At 46.9% G+C, this 19,322-nt stretch overlaps 1 protein-coding gene across 1 annotated transcript in view; it reads left to right on the top strand.

Moving 5' to 3' along the window:
- LOC138663139 (oocyte zinc finger protein XlCOF7.1-like) overlaps positions 1 to 19,322 on the top strand; it is a 71,682-nt gene that overhangs the window by 31,745 nt on the left and 20,615 nt on the right. The window contains exons 2-6 of the mRNA XM_069749279.1: positions 8,768 to 8,902; positions 9,032 to 9,211; positions 9,294 to 9,417; positions 9,501 to 9,598; positions 9,797 to 9,887. Coding sequence (XP_069605380.1) covers positions 8,822 to 8,902; positions 9,032 to 9,211; positions 9,294 to 9,417; positions 9,501 to 9,598; positions 9,797 to 9,887 — 574 coding nt within the window. The 5' untranslated portion in view covers positions 8,768 to 8,821. The remainder of the gene's footprint in view (positions 1 to 8,767; positions 8,903 to 9,031; positions 9,212 to 9,293; positions 9,418 to 9,500; positions 9,599 to 9,796; positions 9,888 to 19,322) is intronic.

Here is a 19,322-nt window from a genome sequence, read left to right on the forward strand (position 1 = left end):
TACGTTTTTCCTACCTCAGACTGCTCCAGTCTGCTCTCTGGCACTATCTGACTAACTTTCCCTCCAAACCACAATATACTGTATCTCTATATGCAGGGGAGTCACCTAGAAATAGGATCACAAGCTCCCTCTTGTGGCCTGCAGTGTGAACATGTTGCATGTTTGTGTTACCTAGTGAGAGTTATCCTTCATCGCTTCCAAGCGTGACATCACTCACCCAGTGAGGAAAGCAATGCCACTGTGATGACCAGGACCCTGGGGCATCACGAAAGCTCACACGCACAGAGGCACAATGATTACGAACGAGTAACCTGGGTGAGCAACCACAAACTGAGTAGACGGAAGTATCATTGACACCAAACCCTGGAACTACCAAAATTAAATAGCCGCCCCAGAACCAAAGAGAGGTGGACTAGAATGAACCCTTACCTGACCAGGATGGAGGCGGAACTATCCTGTCATAGTCATGACAGGTTGATAGTCGGACTTGTTGGGGCAAAGAATTCCAGAGGATGGGGGATATTTTGGAGAAGTCTTGGAGGCGGTTGGGTAAGCAGCGAATAAGTGTGGAGGAGAGAAAAGGAGGTCTTGGGAGGATCGGAGTTTACGTGAGGGAAGATATCGGGAGATTAGTTCAGAGATATATGGAGGAGACAGGTTATAGATGGCCTTGTAGGTCATTATTAGTAATTTGAACTGGATACGCTGAGGAAATGGGAGACAGTGAAGAGATATGCAGAGGGGAGAAGTGGAGGAGTAGCGAGGAAAGAGATTAATTAGTTGGGCAGCAGAGTTAAGGATGGACTGGAGAGGTGCGAGGGTGTTAGCAGGGAGGCCACAGAAAAGGATGTTGCAGTAGTCAAAGAGGGAGATGAGGGCGTACACAAGTATTTTAGCAGGTTGAGGAAAGGACAGATTCTGGAAATATTTTTAAGCTGGAGGCGACAGGAGGTGGAAAGAGCTTGGATGTGCAGTTTCAAGGACAGGGAAGAGTCAAGGGTTACTCCGAGGCAGCAGACTTCCGGTACGGGTGAAAGCGTGATGTCGTTAATTGTGATAGATAGGTCAGGTAAGGAAGATCTGTGAGATGGAGGAAAGATGATGAGTTCAGATTTGTCCACATTGAATTTGAGGAAGCAAGAGGAGAAGGAGTATCTGGCTGATAGACACTCTGGGATTCTGGACAGCAGAGAGGTGACATCTGAGCCAGAGCGGTAGATCTGAGTGTGATCAGCATAAAGGTGGTACTGGAATCCATGGGACATTGAGTTGTCTCAGGCCAAGTGTATAGATTGAGAAGAGTAGGGGTCCTAGAACAGAGCCTTGGGGGACTCCAACAGAGAGGGTGGGATGAGGTAGTGTGGGAGATATGCGGTTGGAAAGGTGTGAGGAGATCCAAGATAGGGTGAGATCTTTGCCATATGAGGAGGGATATACATAATAAAAACAAGTACAGTAATCTTAAACAATACAAGTCACGACTGGTACAGGAGGAGAGAGGACCCTGCCGGCGAGGGCTCACAATCTACAAGGGATGGGTGAGGATACAGTAGGCGAGGGTAGAGCTGGTTGTGCCAGCTGAGGTAGGTCTTAGGGTTCTTTTTTGAAGGTTTCCATGGTAGGCGAGCGTCTTATATGTTGGGATAGAGAGTTCCAGAGTAAGGGTGATGCGCAGGAGAAATCTTGAATGTATTGTGGGAAGAGGAAATAAGAGGGGAGTGTAGAAGGAGATCTTGTGAGGATCAGAGGTTGCGTGCAGGTAAGTACCAGGAGACAAGTTCACCGATGTATTGAGGACACAGGTGGTGGATGGCTTTGTGTGTCATGGTTAGGATTTTGAATTGGAGTCTTTGGGTAATGGGGAGCCAGTGCAGGGATTGACAGAGGGGAGAGGCTGAGGAATAGCTGGGGGACAGGTGAATTAGTCAGGCAGCAGAGTTTAGAGTAGATTGGAGGGGTGTGAGAGTGTTGGAGGGGAGGCCACAGAGCAGAAGGTTGCAGTAGTCAAGGCGGGAGATGATGAGTGCATGGACTAGGGTTTTTGCAGATTCTCGGTTGAGGAATGTACGGATCCGGGAAATATTTTTGAGTTTAAGTCGGCAGGAAGTGGAAAAGGTTTGGATATGTGGTTTGAAGGAGATATCAGTGTCAAGGATTACCTCGAGGCAGCGAGCTTGTGGGACTGGGGAGAGTGAGCAGCCATGTATTTTAATGGATAGGTCTGTGGGGGAAGTCGAGTAAGATGGGAGAAAGATGATGAATTCTGTTTTGTCCATATTAAGTTTTAGACATCTAGCGGAGAAGGATGAAATGGCAGACAGACATTGTGGGATTCTTTTTAGTAGTGAGGTGAAATCTGGTCCACAGATGTAGATCTGTGTGTCATCAGCATAGAGGTGATACTGAAAGCCATGAGAATCTGTGAGCTGTCTGAGGCCAAAGGTGTAGATGGACAAGAGCAGAGGCCCTAGGACTAAACCTTGCAGGACTCCAACAGATGGGGGGCGAGGTGAGGAGGTGGTGTGCGAGTGGGAGACGCTGAATGTCCGGTCTGTTATGTATGACGAGATCCAAGATAGGGCCAAGTAAATGATGCCAAGAGATGAGAAGGTCTGTAATAGGCAATGGTCCACTGTGTCAAAGGCAGAGGAAAGGTCTAGGAGGAGGACGACAGAGTAGTGTCACTTGGCTTTGGCGGTTAATAGGTCATTGGTGACTTTAGTTAGGGCAGTTTCAATGGAGTGATGCAGCTGGAAGCCAGGTTGTAAGCGGTCAAAGAGGGAGCAAGAAGAGAGGTGGGAGGACAGTTCAAGATGGATGTTTTGTTCCAGCAGTTTTGAGGCATAGGGGAGAAGTGATATGTGGGAATAGCTAGATTCAGATGATGGGTAAAGAGAGGGCTTTTTGAGGATAGGTGTGATTGAGGTATGTTTAATGCTTGAGGGGAAGACACCAGTTGTTATAGGTTGAAGAGATGGGTTAGGGTTGTGATGAAGACTATGGTGAGGATTAGGATGAAGTGGGATGGAATCGGGTCAAGTGCACAGGTGGTGAGATGTGATCTTGAGAGTAGAGTGGATCTTCTGTAATGGAGAAGTTGGTTTTGGAGGAGGGCTGAGCAATAAGAAGAAAGGGCTCTGGGGGTTGTCGACCAAAACTGTTTCTGATGCTATCAATCTTCTGCTTGAAAAATGAGGCAAAGTCTTCGGCTGAGATGAGTGGAGAGGGAGGAGGTGCTGGGGACGGAGGAGAGAATTGAAAGTGATTAACTGTTTAGGGTTCTGAGACAGGGAGGATTAGAGGGACGAGAAGTAGGATTGTTTTGCTGCACTGAGTGTGGCCTTGAAAGTAGTGAGGGACTGTTTGAATGCAATGAAGTCATCGTTGGAGTGGGATCTTTTCCATCTCCGCTCAGCAACCCTGGTAGCCCGTCTGTTGTGAATTCTGTTGTCGGGCTCCCTCCTGTGGTCATGAATGGTACTTCGGCTGGTTCTGTCCATGGACTTCCTCTGGTGGGTGTTTCTGAGTTTCACAGGTGACTAGGTTAATTCGTTAGCTGCTGCTCTATTTAACTCCACTTAGATCATTGCTCTATGCCACCTGTCAATGTTCCAGTATTGGTCTAGTTCACTCCTGGATCGTTCTTGTGACCTGTCTTCCCATCAGAAGCTAAGTTCCAGCTTGTATTTCTTTGGTTTTCTATTTTTCTGTCCAGCATGCTATTTAATTTGTTGTCTTGCTTGCTGGAAGCTCTGGGACGCAGACGGAGCGCCTCCGCACCATGAGTCGGTGCGGAGGGTCTTTTTGCACCCTCTGCGTGGTCTTTTTGTAGGTTTTTGTGCTGACCGCAAAGTAACCTTTCCTATCCTCGGTCTGTTCAGTAAGTCGGGCCTCACTTTGCTAAATCTATTTCATCTCTGTGTTTGTATTTTAATCTTTACTCACAGTCATTATATGTGGGGGGCTGCCTTTTTCTTTGGGGAATTTCTCTGAGGCAAGGTAGGCTTTATTTTTCTATCTTCATGGCTAGCTAATTTCTTTGGCTGTGCCGAGTTGCATAGGGAGCGTTAGGCGCAATCCACGGCTATTTCTAGTGTGTTTGATGGGTTTAGGGATTGCGGTCAGCAGAGTTCCCACGTCCCAGAGCTCGTCCATATTATCAGTAACTATCAGGTCATTCCGTGTGCTCTTAACCACCAGGTCCATTATTGTCCTGACCACCAGGTCATAACACCCGTCTCAGTTCTTTAGTCAGGCTGGTGTGCCAGGGCTGTCTGTTGATTTTTAGAGCTTTTTTATCTGTGAGTGGGGTGACCGATTCCAGAGCTACAGCTATTGTGGTGTTATATAGAGCAGCAGCGGCATCCGCATTGTGTAGGGAACTTATGTCTGTAAGGGATGAAGGATTCGGACAGTGAGTGTAGATCGAGGTGTTTAAGATTTCTGCAAGGGTGTGCGAGTTTGTGGAGTGGGGATTGTGGACAAGGAGTAGAAAAGAGAGAAAATGTGAGTAGGTTGTGGTCAGAAAGAGAGGTGAGTTAGAGGTTAGATAGGGAGCAGAGGCGGGTGAAGATGAGGTCCAATGTGTGGCCATCTTTGGAAGTGGCTGCAGAAGACCATTGATTGAGGCCGAAGGAGGAAATGAGAGATAGACGTTTAGTAGCACCTGAGAGGGAAGTGTCAATGGGGATGTGGAAGTCACTCATGATGATAGTAGGGATGTCAGCAGAAAGGAAATGAAGTAGCCAGGTAGTGAAGTGGTCAAAGAAAGAGATGGCTGGCCCTTGGGGGTGGTAAATGACAGCCGGTTGGAGGGGGAATAGATGCGCACAGAGTGCACCTCAAAGGAAGGGATGGTAACAGAGGGTGGCAGTGGAATTGGGGTGAAGGAGCAGTTATCTGACAGGAGAAAACCAACTCCTCCATCATGTGTGCTGCTGGGGCGGGTGGTGTGTGAAAGGTGGAATCCACTGTATGAGAGTGCAGCAGGAGAGGCTGTGTCAGAGGGGATGATCCAGGTTTCAGTGATAGCGAGGAAGGAAAGTTTGTTAGTAATAGATCATGGATGTAGGAAAGTTTGTTGCAGACAGAGCGAGTTTTCCATAGAGTTCCAGTTAGTGGGATTGGGGAAGCGGGGGCTGGGCGAATAGGTATAAGGTTAGAGAGGTTATGGAAAGCTGTGATAGAGCGTGGATGGGAGGTAGAAATGACTGTGGGAATGTGGTATGGAGGACCAGGATTTGGAGCAATATCACCGGTAGTGAGGAGGAGCAGAGAGTGTCAGCAGGAGAGGGCATGAGGGGGCTTTCTGTGTTTGGAGACAGAGAATTGTATGTTGAGGAACAGTTCCGAGGAGGAGGTGAGCTGGATGGATGGGGAGAATTGAAGAACAGATGAACAGTTCCTTACTAGGTGTAGGGATTAGGGGGGTTAGCAGAAAGTGAAGGATTATAGGGGTGAGAGTGAAAACAAATAGAAACATTGTTTTCAGTGTATATTCAGTAAATGCACTCCATACTTGGCCAGGGCTCCTTTGACATCAACTACTGCATCCAAGCAGCATGGAAGCGATCAGCCTGTGGCACTGCTGAGGTGTTATGGAAGCCCCGGTTGCTTTGATAGCAGCCTTCAGCTCGTCTGTTGTTCAGCTGATACTGTTGTTTTTAAGCGAGGTATTGGTACTTTTGGCAGTGTTGACAGGTGCCAAGTCATACTGGAGAATAAGGCCATGTTCAAACGTTGCGGATTTTTGACCCTGCGGATCTGCAGCAGTTTCCATGCGTTTAACAGTATCATGTTAATATATAGAAAACCAAATCCGCTGCGCACATGGTGCGGAAAAAACCACGCGGGAACTCTGCATTGTTTTTTTTTTTTTTTTTTTGCAGCATGTCAATTCTTTGTGCGGATCTGCAGCGTTTCTGCACCCATTGACTTGCATCGAATCGGGCACTTCTGCAGCAAGTCTGCAGATTTAAAAAAAGATCTGTGGTTTAGCTGCGGGGGAAACGCTGCAGATCAGGAGGAGGGAAGAGTGTGGGCGGAGACTGTGCGTGTATGTGTGTGCGGGTGGGGTCCGCGTGTCTGTGTGAGTGGGGTCTGTGCAGGGCTGTCCGGGGGTCTGCGGGGCTGTGCGGGGGGGGGGGTGTCTTTGTGTGTGCAGGCATCGTCCGATGGGAGTAAAAGTCCCATCGGGCTATGCCTGCTACAGTGACAGTGGTTGACACATTAGCCAATGATGGGACACTAGTAGTCCCATCATCTGGCTAATGTGTTGAATGTAAAAAAAAAAAACCCACATATAACATACAACATAGGACATATAGAACATACTCCATACACCAGTACATACAGAACATATTACATACAACATATGACATACAGAACATATTACATACAACAGTACATACAACATACAGAACACTTCATACAACATTACATACAACATGACATCCAGAACATACTACATATAACATACAGAACATGCAACAGAACATACAACAGTACATAAAACATACAACATAAAACATATGACATACAACACAACATACAACATATAGCACATACAACAGTACATACAGCATATGACATACAGTACATACAACATACAACAGTACATACAACATATGACATACAGCACATGCAACATACAACAGAACATACAACATGCAAGATATGATGTACAGTACATAACATACAACAGTACATACAGAACATACAACAGTAAATACAACATACAAAAGTACATACCACACATACATATATATACAGTACAGTATATATACAGTACATACAACATATGACATACAGAACATACTACATACAACAGTACATGCAACATACAGTATGACATACAGTACATGCAACACATACATATAGACATACAGTACATATACACAACAAATACAGTAGATACAACATAGAGTACATACTCACCATTACCTTGATCCCAGAAGCCATTGCTCACCTGTAAAAAAAAATATATATATATTAAAATAATAAACAAACAATATACTCCCTGATCCACAGATATCCAATTAATACTAGTGTCCCATGACGATCTTCCGTGGCGAGCTGCCACATCAGCTGATGTGACCGCTCTCCAGGGGCTCTAAGATTCAATGATGGAAGGTATCCTTCTGCACTGTATCCCTCCGTTGCTGTGAGAAATAGTTCCTACTCTCACTTGTGGCACTGCTGTGTGGGAAAATTCCCACTCAGCTTTGCCATAAAGTGAGACCAATGAACTCAGGTAACCTCTTCAGTGATGCACTGCAGGAGCCATTGTCTCCTGTCAGTGTGTCACTGGAGGCCTATAGAGCAGTGACATCACCCGATGTCACTGTTTCATAGGGGAGATTGTCGTGGGACACTCGTTATTAATTGGACTGCGTCGGACAGGGTGTATACGGTTGGTTTATTATTTTCTTAATTTTTTGCAGGCGATCGATTATGATAAGTATGGTGAAATTAAGAATATTAAAATACTTTTTTTCTGGCTGTCTTTTTTTTTTTTTTTTTTTTTTAACTCATTCACTACTAGAGGATTAGTAGTTTTTCACTATTTGCAACGGATCAGTTTTTTCATAAATTTACCGGATCCTGCCTGCCTGAAAAAAACCTGATGTGTGAAAGTAGTCTAACTATCCATATATCTATCTACATCTATCCATATATATATCTATCCATACATATATCTATAGATAGATACATAGATCTATCTATTCATATATCTATAGATCTATCTATATGTAGATCTATGTATATATCTATCTCGTTCCTTCTATCTATCTATAGATATGTGATGGATAGAAGGAACAGAATAGATAGATAGATAGATAGATATGGGATAGACAGAAGGAATGAGATAGATATATCTATCTCATTCCTTCATCTCATTCCTTCTATCTATCTCATTCTATCTATCTATCTATCTATCTATCTATCTATCTATCTATGTGTGTAATGGAGTGTGGGTTGGACAAATGTAAAAGAGGAGGCTGGACAAGAAATTACATCACAAATATTTTTTTTTTTTTTGTTCAATAATACATCCTTATTTAGCTTTCAAAAATGCATCAAAAACTGCATAAAAAAATCATCAAAAATGCACCTGCGTTTTCTGCCAAGAGATGCAGATTCAGTGCAGAAAAATCCGCAGGCAAATCTGCAACGTGTGCACATACCCTGAAATTTCCATCTCCAAAAAGCTTGTCGGCAGAGGGAAGCATGAAGTGCTCTAAAATTTCCTGGTAGATTGCTGCACTGACTTTGGTCTTGATAAACCACAGTGGACCTACACCAGCAGATGACATGGCTCCCCAAACCATCACTTATTGTGGATACTTCACACTAGACCTCAAGTAGCTTGGATTTTCTGTCTCTTCGCTCTTCCTCCAGACTCTAGGACTTTGATTTCCGAGGTCTAGTGTGAAGTATCCACAATCAATGATGGTTTCAGTCCCAAAAACATATGATTCCTACAGCCAATAAGTTACCTAAGCAGTGGCCAACTTAGCCAGTGATTGGAAGCATGGAAGAGATGTCGTGGTCAGCAATTCAACTGTGTTCCGGCCTGTACAAGACTAGAGAATCCAACATCTACATATTCTTTCTCTTGGTATGCTTCCCCTTGGTGTCATTCTTTATGATGTTACATTGGCTCATTTTCTTCCTATTCATTTTCCTACAGTGTCAGATGTTCTCAGTGGACATCTTGTATATTAAGAGAATTTTTCTGAATTAATCTGCTCATCTTCTCATTCAGATCTCTACGATATCGTATCCTCTCTGTGGGGATCTTATATATTAAGAACTGTCAATGATGGATATCGACAGGGACAAGATGGCGTCAAGAATATTACACCTCACCCTAGAGATCCTCTTCCGGCTTACTGGAGAGGTGAGAGATTTTGATGACGTCACATTACATCATTCTTATCTATGAAAGTAACAGATGGACAGAACTGGAGAGGTGAGGACTCTGGAAATGTCTGTAGTGAGATTTATTAATGTGTCTCTCCATAACCAGGATTACACAGTAGTGAAGATGACCTCTAGCGAACACTGTCAGGACCCTGTGTCTGAGGGATGGGGAAGACCCCTGAGCCCAATCACAGGGCCTCCACCTCACCCCCTGATACATGAGGACATCAATGACCGGAAGATCCTAGAGCTCATCTACAAGATGATTGAGCTGCTGACTGGAGAGGTGACACTGCTGGGAATGCTGGGACATTATACAGTAACGCTATGAAGGAATCGGGGGATGACGGTATCATTGTATGTGTCAGATTCCTATAAGGTATCAGGATGTCTCCGTCTATTTCTCCATGGAGGAGTGGGAGTATTTAGAAGGACACAGAGACCTGTACAAGGACGTCCTGATGGAGGTTCCCCAGCCCCTCACATCACCAGGTAATAGACAGGACTAAACACACACAGCCTATAATTATCTGTATATAAAGAATGAATTCAGTCCCTGTATGTGTTTCCTCCAGATCTATCCAGTAAGAAGACAACACCAGAGAGATGTCCTCATCCTCTTCTTCCACAGGACTGTAAACAAGAAGATCTCTATTTTCCTCAGGATCATCAGGTAGATGGAGAGAAGGTGTCATGAGATCTCCCCTATGATGTGTAGACGGCTGTGAAGGTCTTGTGCTCAGTCTTGTTTTATCCACCAGTATTATATGTTTTATGCTTGTGTAATGAGAACAGTGGAGATGGCAGGATTAGAGCTGACCATAGATGTGACTTCTCCATCTGTCTGTGACTTTTACAATATTTGTTTCAGGGTGAAGATCTGACCCATATTAATACTGCAGAGACATATGTGAGGGGTGATGAGCGGTGTAAAGAGGAGATTCCCACATATGACTACCCAGGTGAGTAGTAACCACTAAATGCAGAGAAGTCACAGATTCTTCTCAGTCACCGGCTGTGGCTGCTTTATCAGTCGTGTAGTTTGGCCGTATCACAATTGTGTGATCACCATTTTCCCTTCCCCCATGACGGCACACCTGAGAGAGGGGATCCGCCCAGCCAGGACAGGAAAGCCTACTGAAAATAAAAGGGCGTTACCTCTCCCTCGCTTCAGTTGGGTTTCCTGTCCTGACAGGGACCCTCTTACTGAACACGGCGGTTCACTTACCCAGGTCCCGTCCCGGCGTGGAAGAACAGGCAGCGCCTGTGCGTCGGGTTCGGGGGTCTGGAAGCGCCGTCAGCAGGTCCTCCGGGTCTCTGCGTCCGAGCGGGCGTTGAGCAGCGTGGTCAGAGGGCTGGGTTCCCTTCCATGGCTGCCACGCCGCCCTCCCCTCTCTGCCGGCGTCCAGGTGCGGTGGCCGCTTCCGGGTCGCTCGTCTGACGTCACGCGCAAGGCACGCTGGGAAACGCACGTTTCCGGTTAATGCAAAAATAAAAGCATTAATTGACAAAGAGTGGAAAAAGCCCGAAAAAATGGGTTCCTTGCCCTCTTCATCCAAAAGGAGATATCCTTTTGAGGATAAAGACTCTGAGTCCTGGGAGAAAATCCCTAAGATTGACGGGGCAGTAGCCAAATGTTTAAAAAGATCATCCCTTCCGTTAGAGGACTCTGGTGTTCTCAAAGACCCGCTTGATAAAAAAGCAGATAGTTTCCTGAGACACATCTGGGAAGCCTCAGCGGGGGGCCTTAAGCCGGCGATTGTGGGAACATGTACGGCTCGTGCCCTAATGGTCTGGCTACAACAGGTAGAAGATCAGCTGAAAAACAAAGTACCCAGAACTGACATCCTTGCAAATATTTCTTTGCTACAAGGAGCAGCAGCTTTTTGGCAGACTCTTCTGCGGATTCCGCAAGACTAACAGCAAGAGCCGCAGGTTTGTCCAACGCGGCAAGAAGAGCCCTCTGGCTCAAAAGTTGCCCGGGGGATTTGCCATCTAAACACAAACTGTGTTCTATTCCATGTGACGGCCAACTTCTCTTCGGGAAAAAACTTGAAGACATCCTGGAACATGCAGGAGATAAGAAGAAAGGTTTTCCCAACATCCCTAAAGATCCTAAAAAACCTTTTTTTCGGAGGAGAAGATATAATAGAGGTCGCCCCCCAGGGGAGAGGAAAAATTGGGACTTTAGAGATAAAAGAGGATCGGGCTATATGTTTAAAGGCCCCTCCACATCGGCTAAAAAATCCCCCCAATGACATTACGCCAGAAGTGGGAGGAAGACTCTCCCTCTTCTTTCCGGCTTGGGTAAATATCTCCCCCAGTATCTGGGTCACGAACATCATCAGAGACGGCCTAAAAATAAAATTCGTCTGTCCTCCCAGACGAAACTTCATAATAACTCCTCGTCGGAAGTCTCAGCAGGAACAATCTGCCCTAGAAACCGAGATCTTGGGACTTGTCCACAAAAAGGTTCTTCAGGAAGTCCCGGTTCAGGAAGAGGGAGACGGGTTTTACTCCCCCCTCTTCTTGATCCAAAAACCGGATGGTTCTTGGAGAACTATTATAAATCTAAGGAAGCTCAACCAATCCATAGAGAACTACACTTTCAAGATGTAGTCTATAAACACGACCATAAAACTTCTCTTCCAGCACTGCTTCATGGCAGTAATAGACTTAAAGGACGCTTACTACCATATACCAATACATCAGGAATATCGGAAATACTTGAGAGTAGCTCTCTATATTCAAAATCAGGTAAAGCATTATCAATATACAGCTCTTCCATTCGGCCTGTCTACAGCCCCCAGAGTTTTCACCAAAGTGATGGTGGAAGTAATGTCATACCTCCGGTCCCGGGATGTAGTAATTGTCCCATATCTGGACGATTTCCTGGTAATAGGGAGGTCAGAGTCCCACTGCACTGAGTCCCACTGCACTCATCAAGTATCAGTGGTAACATCAATGGAGCTGGGTTGGATAATAAACATCCCCAAGTCAAGACTACTGCCAGTAAAAATACAGTCCTTCCTGGGGTTAATACTGGACTCCGAGCATCAGCTCTGCCTCCTTTTACAAAACAAAGTGGACAAAATAATAAACCTGACCAGTACAGCAATACGTCAACCCGCAATGACTCTCAGAAAGGCGATGTCCCTTCTAGGCTCGTTAACATCGTGTATACCGGCAGTAGAATGGGCACAATTCCACCTAAGACATCTACAGTGGGAAGTTCTCTCAGCTCAAAGACTGTTAAGAGGGCATTTAGAAGGAAATCTATGTCTCTCCCCGAGCGTAAGGGATTCCCTAGCTTGGTGGACTGTAGAACACCACCTGACAATGGGGGTCCGGTGGAAAAATCCGGTCATAGACATCATCACGACCGACGCAAGCGGTACAGGTTGGGGAGCTCATCTGAGATCTCACTCTGTACAAGGTACCTGGTCCATACGAGAAAAGAACTATGGATCAAACGAAAAAGAGCTGTGGGCAGTGGAGAAAGCCCTAAGACATTTTCTCCCTTTACTCCAAGGTCGCCATACTCGAATCCTAACAGACAATCGAGCAGTGGTGGCATATGTCAATCATCAGGGGGGGACGAGGTCCAAAAGCCTCATGAATGCGTCAAAACTCCTCTTCCAACTGGCAGAACAACACCTGTTATCTCTGTCGGCACTACACATCAAGGGCATAGAAAACACTCAAGCAGACTTCCTGAGTCGCAGAGGCTTAAGACAGGGGGAATGGTCCTTAAACCCCCAGATATTTCAGCAAATAGTCCAAGCCTGGGGCTCACCAGAAATAGACTTGTTTGCCAACTCACACAACAAAAAAGTCAGACAGTTCTGCTCCTTAAATCCAAAAGAACATCCCTTCGCAGTAGATGCCCTACTAATACCTTGGAAGTTTTCTCTAGCCTACGCATTCCCCCCGATAGTGATGATCCCAGCTGTGATCTGGAAGATCAGAGAGGATCAGGCGAAAATTATCCTCATAGCTCCATTTTGGCCAAGGAGACCATGGTTCTCCCTTCTAAGGCAGATGTCGGTAACAGATCCATGGATTTTGCCAGAAATTCCGGACCTACTAACCCAGGGCCCAGTAACCCACTCTCAGGTGAAGGGCTTCCATCTGGCAGCCTGGAATTTGAGAGGGCGTTACTAAGTCGCCATGGATTCTCTCCAGGATTAATCTCCACCCTGTTGAAAAGCAGAAAACCCATAACTTCTAGAATCTATGGTAGGACATGGAAAAAATTTCTTGACTTCCTGGGTGAACCATTGGGGGAGGTGGCTCCAGTGGGTCCTATCCTAGAATTTCTGCAAGCAGGATTACATCTTGGGTTAGCAACCAGCACCCTTAAAGTTCAGGTTTCAGCCTTGGGGGCCCTGTATAACTGTAATCTTGCCTCAAATAGATGGGTGTCTCGGCCGGTCGTTATCCCAAAAATCCCTCCTTGGGATCTAAATTTGGTCTTAGAAGCTCTAACTAAACACCCTTTCGAGCCCTTACAGGAGTTATCACCTAAATTACTTACCCTTAAAACAGTTCTTCTAGTAGCCCTAACATCGGCACGTAGGGTAAGTGATTTGCAAGCCCTGTCAATATCCCCTCCTTATACTCAGGTTTTTGATGACAGGATCGTTCTAAGACCAGACCCGGCTTATCTCCCCAAGGTGGTTCAAAAGTTCCATAGGAGTCAAGAGATTACCTTACCTTCTTTCTGTAGTAATCCCAAAAATCCAGGGGAACAAAAGTTCCACATGCTAGATGTGAGAAGATCTATGTTACAGTACATATCTATGACTAGTCAGTGGAGGAAAGATCAAACCCTATTCATAGCCTTTCAGGGTAGCAAAAGATGGTGTGGGGTAGCTAAAAGTACTATTGCTAGATGGATTAGGGAGGCCATTAGTTTATCCTACTCTGCGGGTGGCACTCCGGTTCCTGAAGGCATCAAGGCTCACTCTACCAGAGCCATGGCTGTCATGATCCCAATGGCAGGGAATCACAAAGGACAAGCACAAAAAACAAAACAAGCTCTAGGGTGATGGAAACTGAGCTGACCGCGATCCTGAACCTAACACACAACTAGCTGTAGCCGGGGAACGTGCCACGATGATTCCTAGACGTCTCGCGCCAGCCGAAGGACTAACTTCCCCTATTAGAAGAAACACAGACCTCTCTTGCCTCCAGAGAAACACCCCACAGAAATAGCAGCCCCCCACATGTAATGACGGTGAAATGAGAGGAAAGCACATACGTAGTTATGAAAACAGATTCAGCAAAATGAGGCCCGCTAAAGCTAGATAGCAGAGGATACAAAAGTGAACTGCGCGGTCAGCGAAAAACCCTACAAAAAACCATCCTGAAATTACTTGAACTCATGTGCCAACTCATGGAACATGAGGAGTAATATCAGCCCACTAGAGCAACCAGCAAAAAGGAATCACATATCTGCAAGCTGGACTAAGACAAAAATTAAGCAAAACGTGGAACAGGAAAATCAAAAACTTAGCTTGTCCTGAAGATTACAGAAGCGGGAAGCAGAGGTAACAAGACACACTGATTACATTGATAGCCGGCGAGGAAATGACAAGAAAGCCAGGTTAAATAGGAAACTCCCATATCCTGATAGAACAGGTGGACACCAGAGACCGCAGAAAACACAAGTCACCCAGTACCATCTGTAACCACCAGAGGGAGCCCAAAAACAGAATCCACAACACATGGCTACCTCCTGGGTGGAAAAGGCTGAGGTATCAATTGATCAAATTTGCAAGGCTGCTACCTGGTCCTCACCCTCAACTTTTTTCAAGCACTACCGGCTAGACCTTTCCTCCTCTGCTGACCTAACCTTTGGTAGAAGGGTACTCCAAGCGGTGGTCCCTCCCTAAGGTTTCATTCTACAAAAGTCTTTCAGGTGTGCCGTCATGGGGGAAGTGAAAACACCAAAGTTACTTACGGGTAACAGGTTTTTCCGGAACCCATGACGGCACCCGTATATTCCCCCCCTTTATCACCCTTTCGGTGTGCACTATTGTTTTGGGTGCTTTTTTAGTTAATATGATGTGGTGTTGGATTGCCATGTGTACTAACCAGGGGGGCCTCTCATGCTCTGAAAACCAACTGAAGCGAGGGAGAGGTACCGCCCTTTTATTTTCAGTAGGGTTTCCTGTCCTGGCTGGGCGGATCCCCTCTCTCAGGTGTGCCGTCATGGGTTCCGGTAAAACCTGTTACCCGTAAGTAACTTTGGTGTTTTGCCTCTACTCCCTGGGATTAGTGTGGCACACCAGGAGTTCAGGTACCACAGTAGTGCTGCCTTCCTCTCGGAGAGGGTAGTGCTATACCTGGAAACTAGAAGAATTTCTTTGGCAGGTAAACCACGCACACAACACCTTCTGAATCCAGGCCAGGAGGGGGAGCTCTAAAGCCGGTTTCAGTGCAGCTTCCCTGAATAAAGATCCTGGTCTGGAGGAGGAGTCAGTTTAGTCTGGAGCAGACAGTGAAGGGAAAGGAGCAGCGGAGATATCAAGGGCTAGAGGAGGCTGCGAGTGGGCTTCCTTAAGCCAGAGCGCAGAAACTGGGTACCGGGAGCCTGAGGCTGTGGGGAGCTGCAAGCCCCATAGCAAAACCGGAGGGCATAGGACTATGCGCGAGTTGCCCACACCACACCTGTGGTACAGCAGCATTCTGGAGCCTGGAGTCACCATGCAGAGACCCCAGAAGGAACTGCTCAAGCTGCCTTCCTGTTGTGAATTCTCTTGGGTTCCCTCCAGTGGTTGTAGGTGGGAATGCAGTTGTCTCTGAGTCACAGTCCTGGCCAGGTGTATCTGCTAATTGCTGTTCTGACTGGGATATTTAAGTGTGCAGGATTCATTAGCCCTTGCCAGTTGTCAATGTTCCTTGTGAAGTGTTGGATCACTTTCTGGCTTCTCCTGCTAGCTGCCAAATTCAGCAAAGATAAGTGTTTGTTTTTTTTGTGTCTGTGGCACACTGCTGTGTGCTTGTTTTTGTTTGTATTCCTGCTCTGATTGTAGGATTCGCTGGAGTTGCAGATATACAGTCCTACATCTTTAGTTAGATGTAGGAAGTTTTTGTATATTCTGCTGTGGATATTTTTGAAGGGTTTTAATACTGACCGCACAGAACTCTGTCCTATCCTGTCCTATTTAGCTAGAGTGGCCTCCTGTGCTAAATCCTGTTTTTCTGCCTGTGTATGTTTTTTCCTCTCCGACTCACCGCCAATATTTGTGGGGGGCTGTCTATCCTTTGGGGATCTGCTCTGAGGCAAGATAGTATTCCTATTTCCATCTTTAGGGGTATTTAGTCCTCCGGCTGTGACGAGGTGTCTAGGATTGTTAGGTACACTCCACGGCTACTTCTAGTCGCGGTGTTAAGTTCAGGATTGCGGTCAGTATAGTGACCACCTTCTCCAGTGAAAGTTCTAATGCTGCTCCAAGGTCACCGGATCATAACACCTTCCATACAGGTACTGTCCCAGGACAGGGAAGAACGAGGACCTTGTGAGGACACTTCAGGTAGCAAGGGACTAATAGTGAGTGCAAAGTGGAAGGCTCCCAACCTGACCTGCCAAGGGGACTTCCACTTGTTTCCGGGCTGCCTGGACTCCTTCTGTACCTGTTGCCGGTACCCTGGACTGAGGCTGAATATCCTCTCAGTAAACCAGGTAAAGACTGCAACCCTGTGTCCTCTATTTATCGGCAACCCCCTATTTTTGCCATATACCTTGGGAGCCCTGTAGACCCCGCTTCACCTATGGGAAGCATCACCATCTAGCTGCCATACCATCAGCCCAGAGCACCCCTTTAAGCGTCGTCGGTCACCACTGACCGAACACCACAGGTGACGGCCAGACAAACTTTATTCAAAAACCCCTTTAAAGACCGTTCCCCTTTAATTGGGCACCCAGGGCACGAACCGGGTCGCAGCCACCGTGACATCCCCTTTAAGACCGGACCTGGTACCGAGTTCCTCAGGCCCTGGCAGACGACCCATTATAAGATTCTGATCTTTACCTGTCCAGATCTGTAAAATCCAAATAACAAAGTACGTAGAATTTGCTGACAAGTTAGAAAATCACTTGAAAAAAATATTATGATGGTCCTCTAAGAGAAAGCGGAGGGTAATGATGCTGTTGGTTTCCTAGAATCCCGATTATGTATGAGCGAATGTGCTCAGTGATACTCGGATATCACTTGATTATCTGGGTGCTCGGATGTGCTCGTTACTCGGGAAACATTAGCCAGTGCTCGATTTCAAACTCTATTCCCCACCCCATGTGTGGTGCCTGTTACACAGCCAAAAAGCATGCGGGGATTGCCTGCGGGTCACTGTAATGCTGTAGCCATCTTGGTAGTGGCATTACTCTCATTCCTGGCTGTGTGACATCATCAGGGGGTTGTTAAAATGGTAGGCGGTGTCAGGCTCGGCACAGTGACACCATTGCAGAGCTCTGTGACAGTTCTTATTGGTGCTTGTCCAGGCGTGTGTATGCAGTACAATGTCCGAGTCCTGTAGTGTAGATACTGGTGCTGAAGCTGAACCATCATACTAACAGCCAATTTCAAGGGTTAATCTTGTGCTTTGAAGTTTGTATCAGATGCAATCTGCATTTAGCCTCCGATGAAGAGAGTTGAAGGAGCAGGGAGAGTGGCTGAATACAGTCTGTAGGCAGTGATTAGGGCAGGGGTGGGGAACCTCGTGCGACCCGCAGGCAGGTCCCCGGAGTCAACAAGGCTCGGGTGGCAGCCATATCCTGCCAGCTGCCGGCCCCTTAACCCTCAAGTGCAGAGTATGCAGCGTTCATTACAGAACACTGACTGCATATGAATGATGTCATCGGGGTGGGCGGGGTTAGTGCCCAATTCACTCCCGTCCTCCCGTTGTGGAAGAGGAGCTGCTGCCAGAGAGTTCAGAGTGATCTGTGTCTGCAGCTCTGTACTTTTCTGATGGTGATCTCTGCCCCTCTGCTATGTGCCCCCCCCCAGTTATTTGCCCCAATATGATCTCTATGACCCCACTCTATGACCCCCCTCTGATCTGTGTCTCCAGCTATGGGCACCCCTGTGATCTCTGTGCCCGAAAGCTGTATATCCCCTGTGATTTCTTTGACCCCCCCCAGCTATGTGCCCCCCTTTCTATGATCTTTGTGCCACCCCCTGGTGATCTGTTCCCCCTGTGATCTCTCTGCTCCCCCAGCTATATTCCCCCCCCCCCTGTGATCTGTGCCACCCCTGTGATCTATGTCATTCCTGTGTCCCCCTACTTTGTACCCCCTGTGCTATTTGTGCACCCATGTGTTCCCTGTGCCCCCTGTGATCTCTGTCCCCTCCAGCTATGTGCTGTGATGTATATTCCCCCTAGGGACATATACCCCCAGTGCTGTCTGTGCTTCCTAGTAATGTATATAGCCCTTCAGTGTTGTCTATTCCCCCCTGGCCTCCCCAGTGATGAATATGTCCTAGCATCACCTGTGATGTGTATGCCCCCCCAGCCCCTCCTGTAATTTTATATGTGATATATAACACTCCAAAAAAGCGTTAAAAAATGTTTCCGGATTCAATTAGACATCCATACAGGGAAATGTCCTTGGTGGACAGCAAAGATGGTGGAATCACGTCAGACTCCCGAGGGAGTGACCGGAGGAATGTCTGAGCCAGAGAAAGCTTGCACAACAGCAGGGGTGGCAGGAGCAGAATGTTTTCCTGGAACCTCCAAGGACTAACCCAGGCTACAGCCTTTATTGCTGGGGTTATTGTGGACTGCAGTTGGGAGAGTTAGGACCCAGGAAGTGGTACACGGACTGCGGGACCTAGGGTTGTCAGAAGAAACAAGGAGGCGAGCCAGGACTGGAGAAATGCTATGGTGCCCACTAGCCACAAGGTACCCACAATTGGCATCTTGGGTGAGGTCACTGCGTACAACTGGCATCGGAGATGGGAGCCCATAGAGTTCAGGTTCCTTCATCACATCTCATTCAACCAGTGGGCAGTAGAGGAGGAACACTTGCTTTGAAGGCTGCAACTGCTGACTGCTGGAACCAGTTGTCACATTACTCAAAATGGAGGGGCAACATCGCTGTTATGCAGTGGGTATGATCTGAGAAGGAAGGGAGCAGGATCAACCCTTCTTGAAGAATGAACGGGCCTGGGAGAAGCTCCTCGATGCCACTTGAGACCACTCCCGAGAGATCGTACTGTCCCCGGATTCTCCTCCTCTTATGTGGGAGCAGCCGATGGTGCAGGTGACAGAGTTCTGTTGCCCATTTCTATATGTCGGGGACTCCGGCACAGCCCGCAGTCAGGTCACTTACAGCCCTTGCACCTTGGCAGGGCTGCCACTAGAAATTTTGGGGCCCCATACTGGCAAAATTT

The sequence above is a fragment of the Ranitomeya imitator genome, chromosome 2 (assembly GCF_032444005.1).
Source record: "Ranitomeya imitator isolate aRanImi1 chromosome 2, aRanImi1.pri, whole genome shotgun sequence".
Lineage (NCBI taxonomy): Eukaryota > Metazoa > Chordata > Amphibia > Anura > Dendrobatidae > Ranitomeya > Ranitomeya imitator.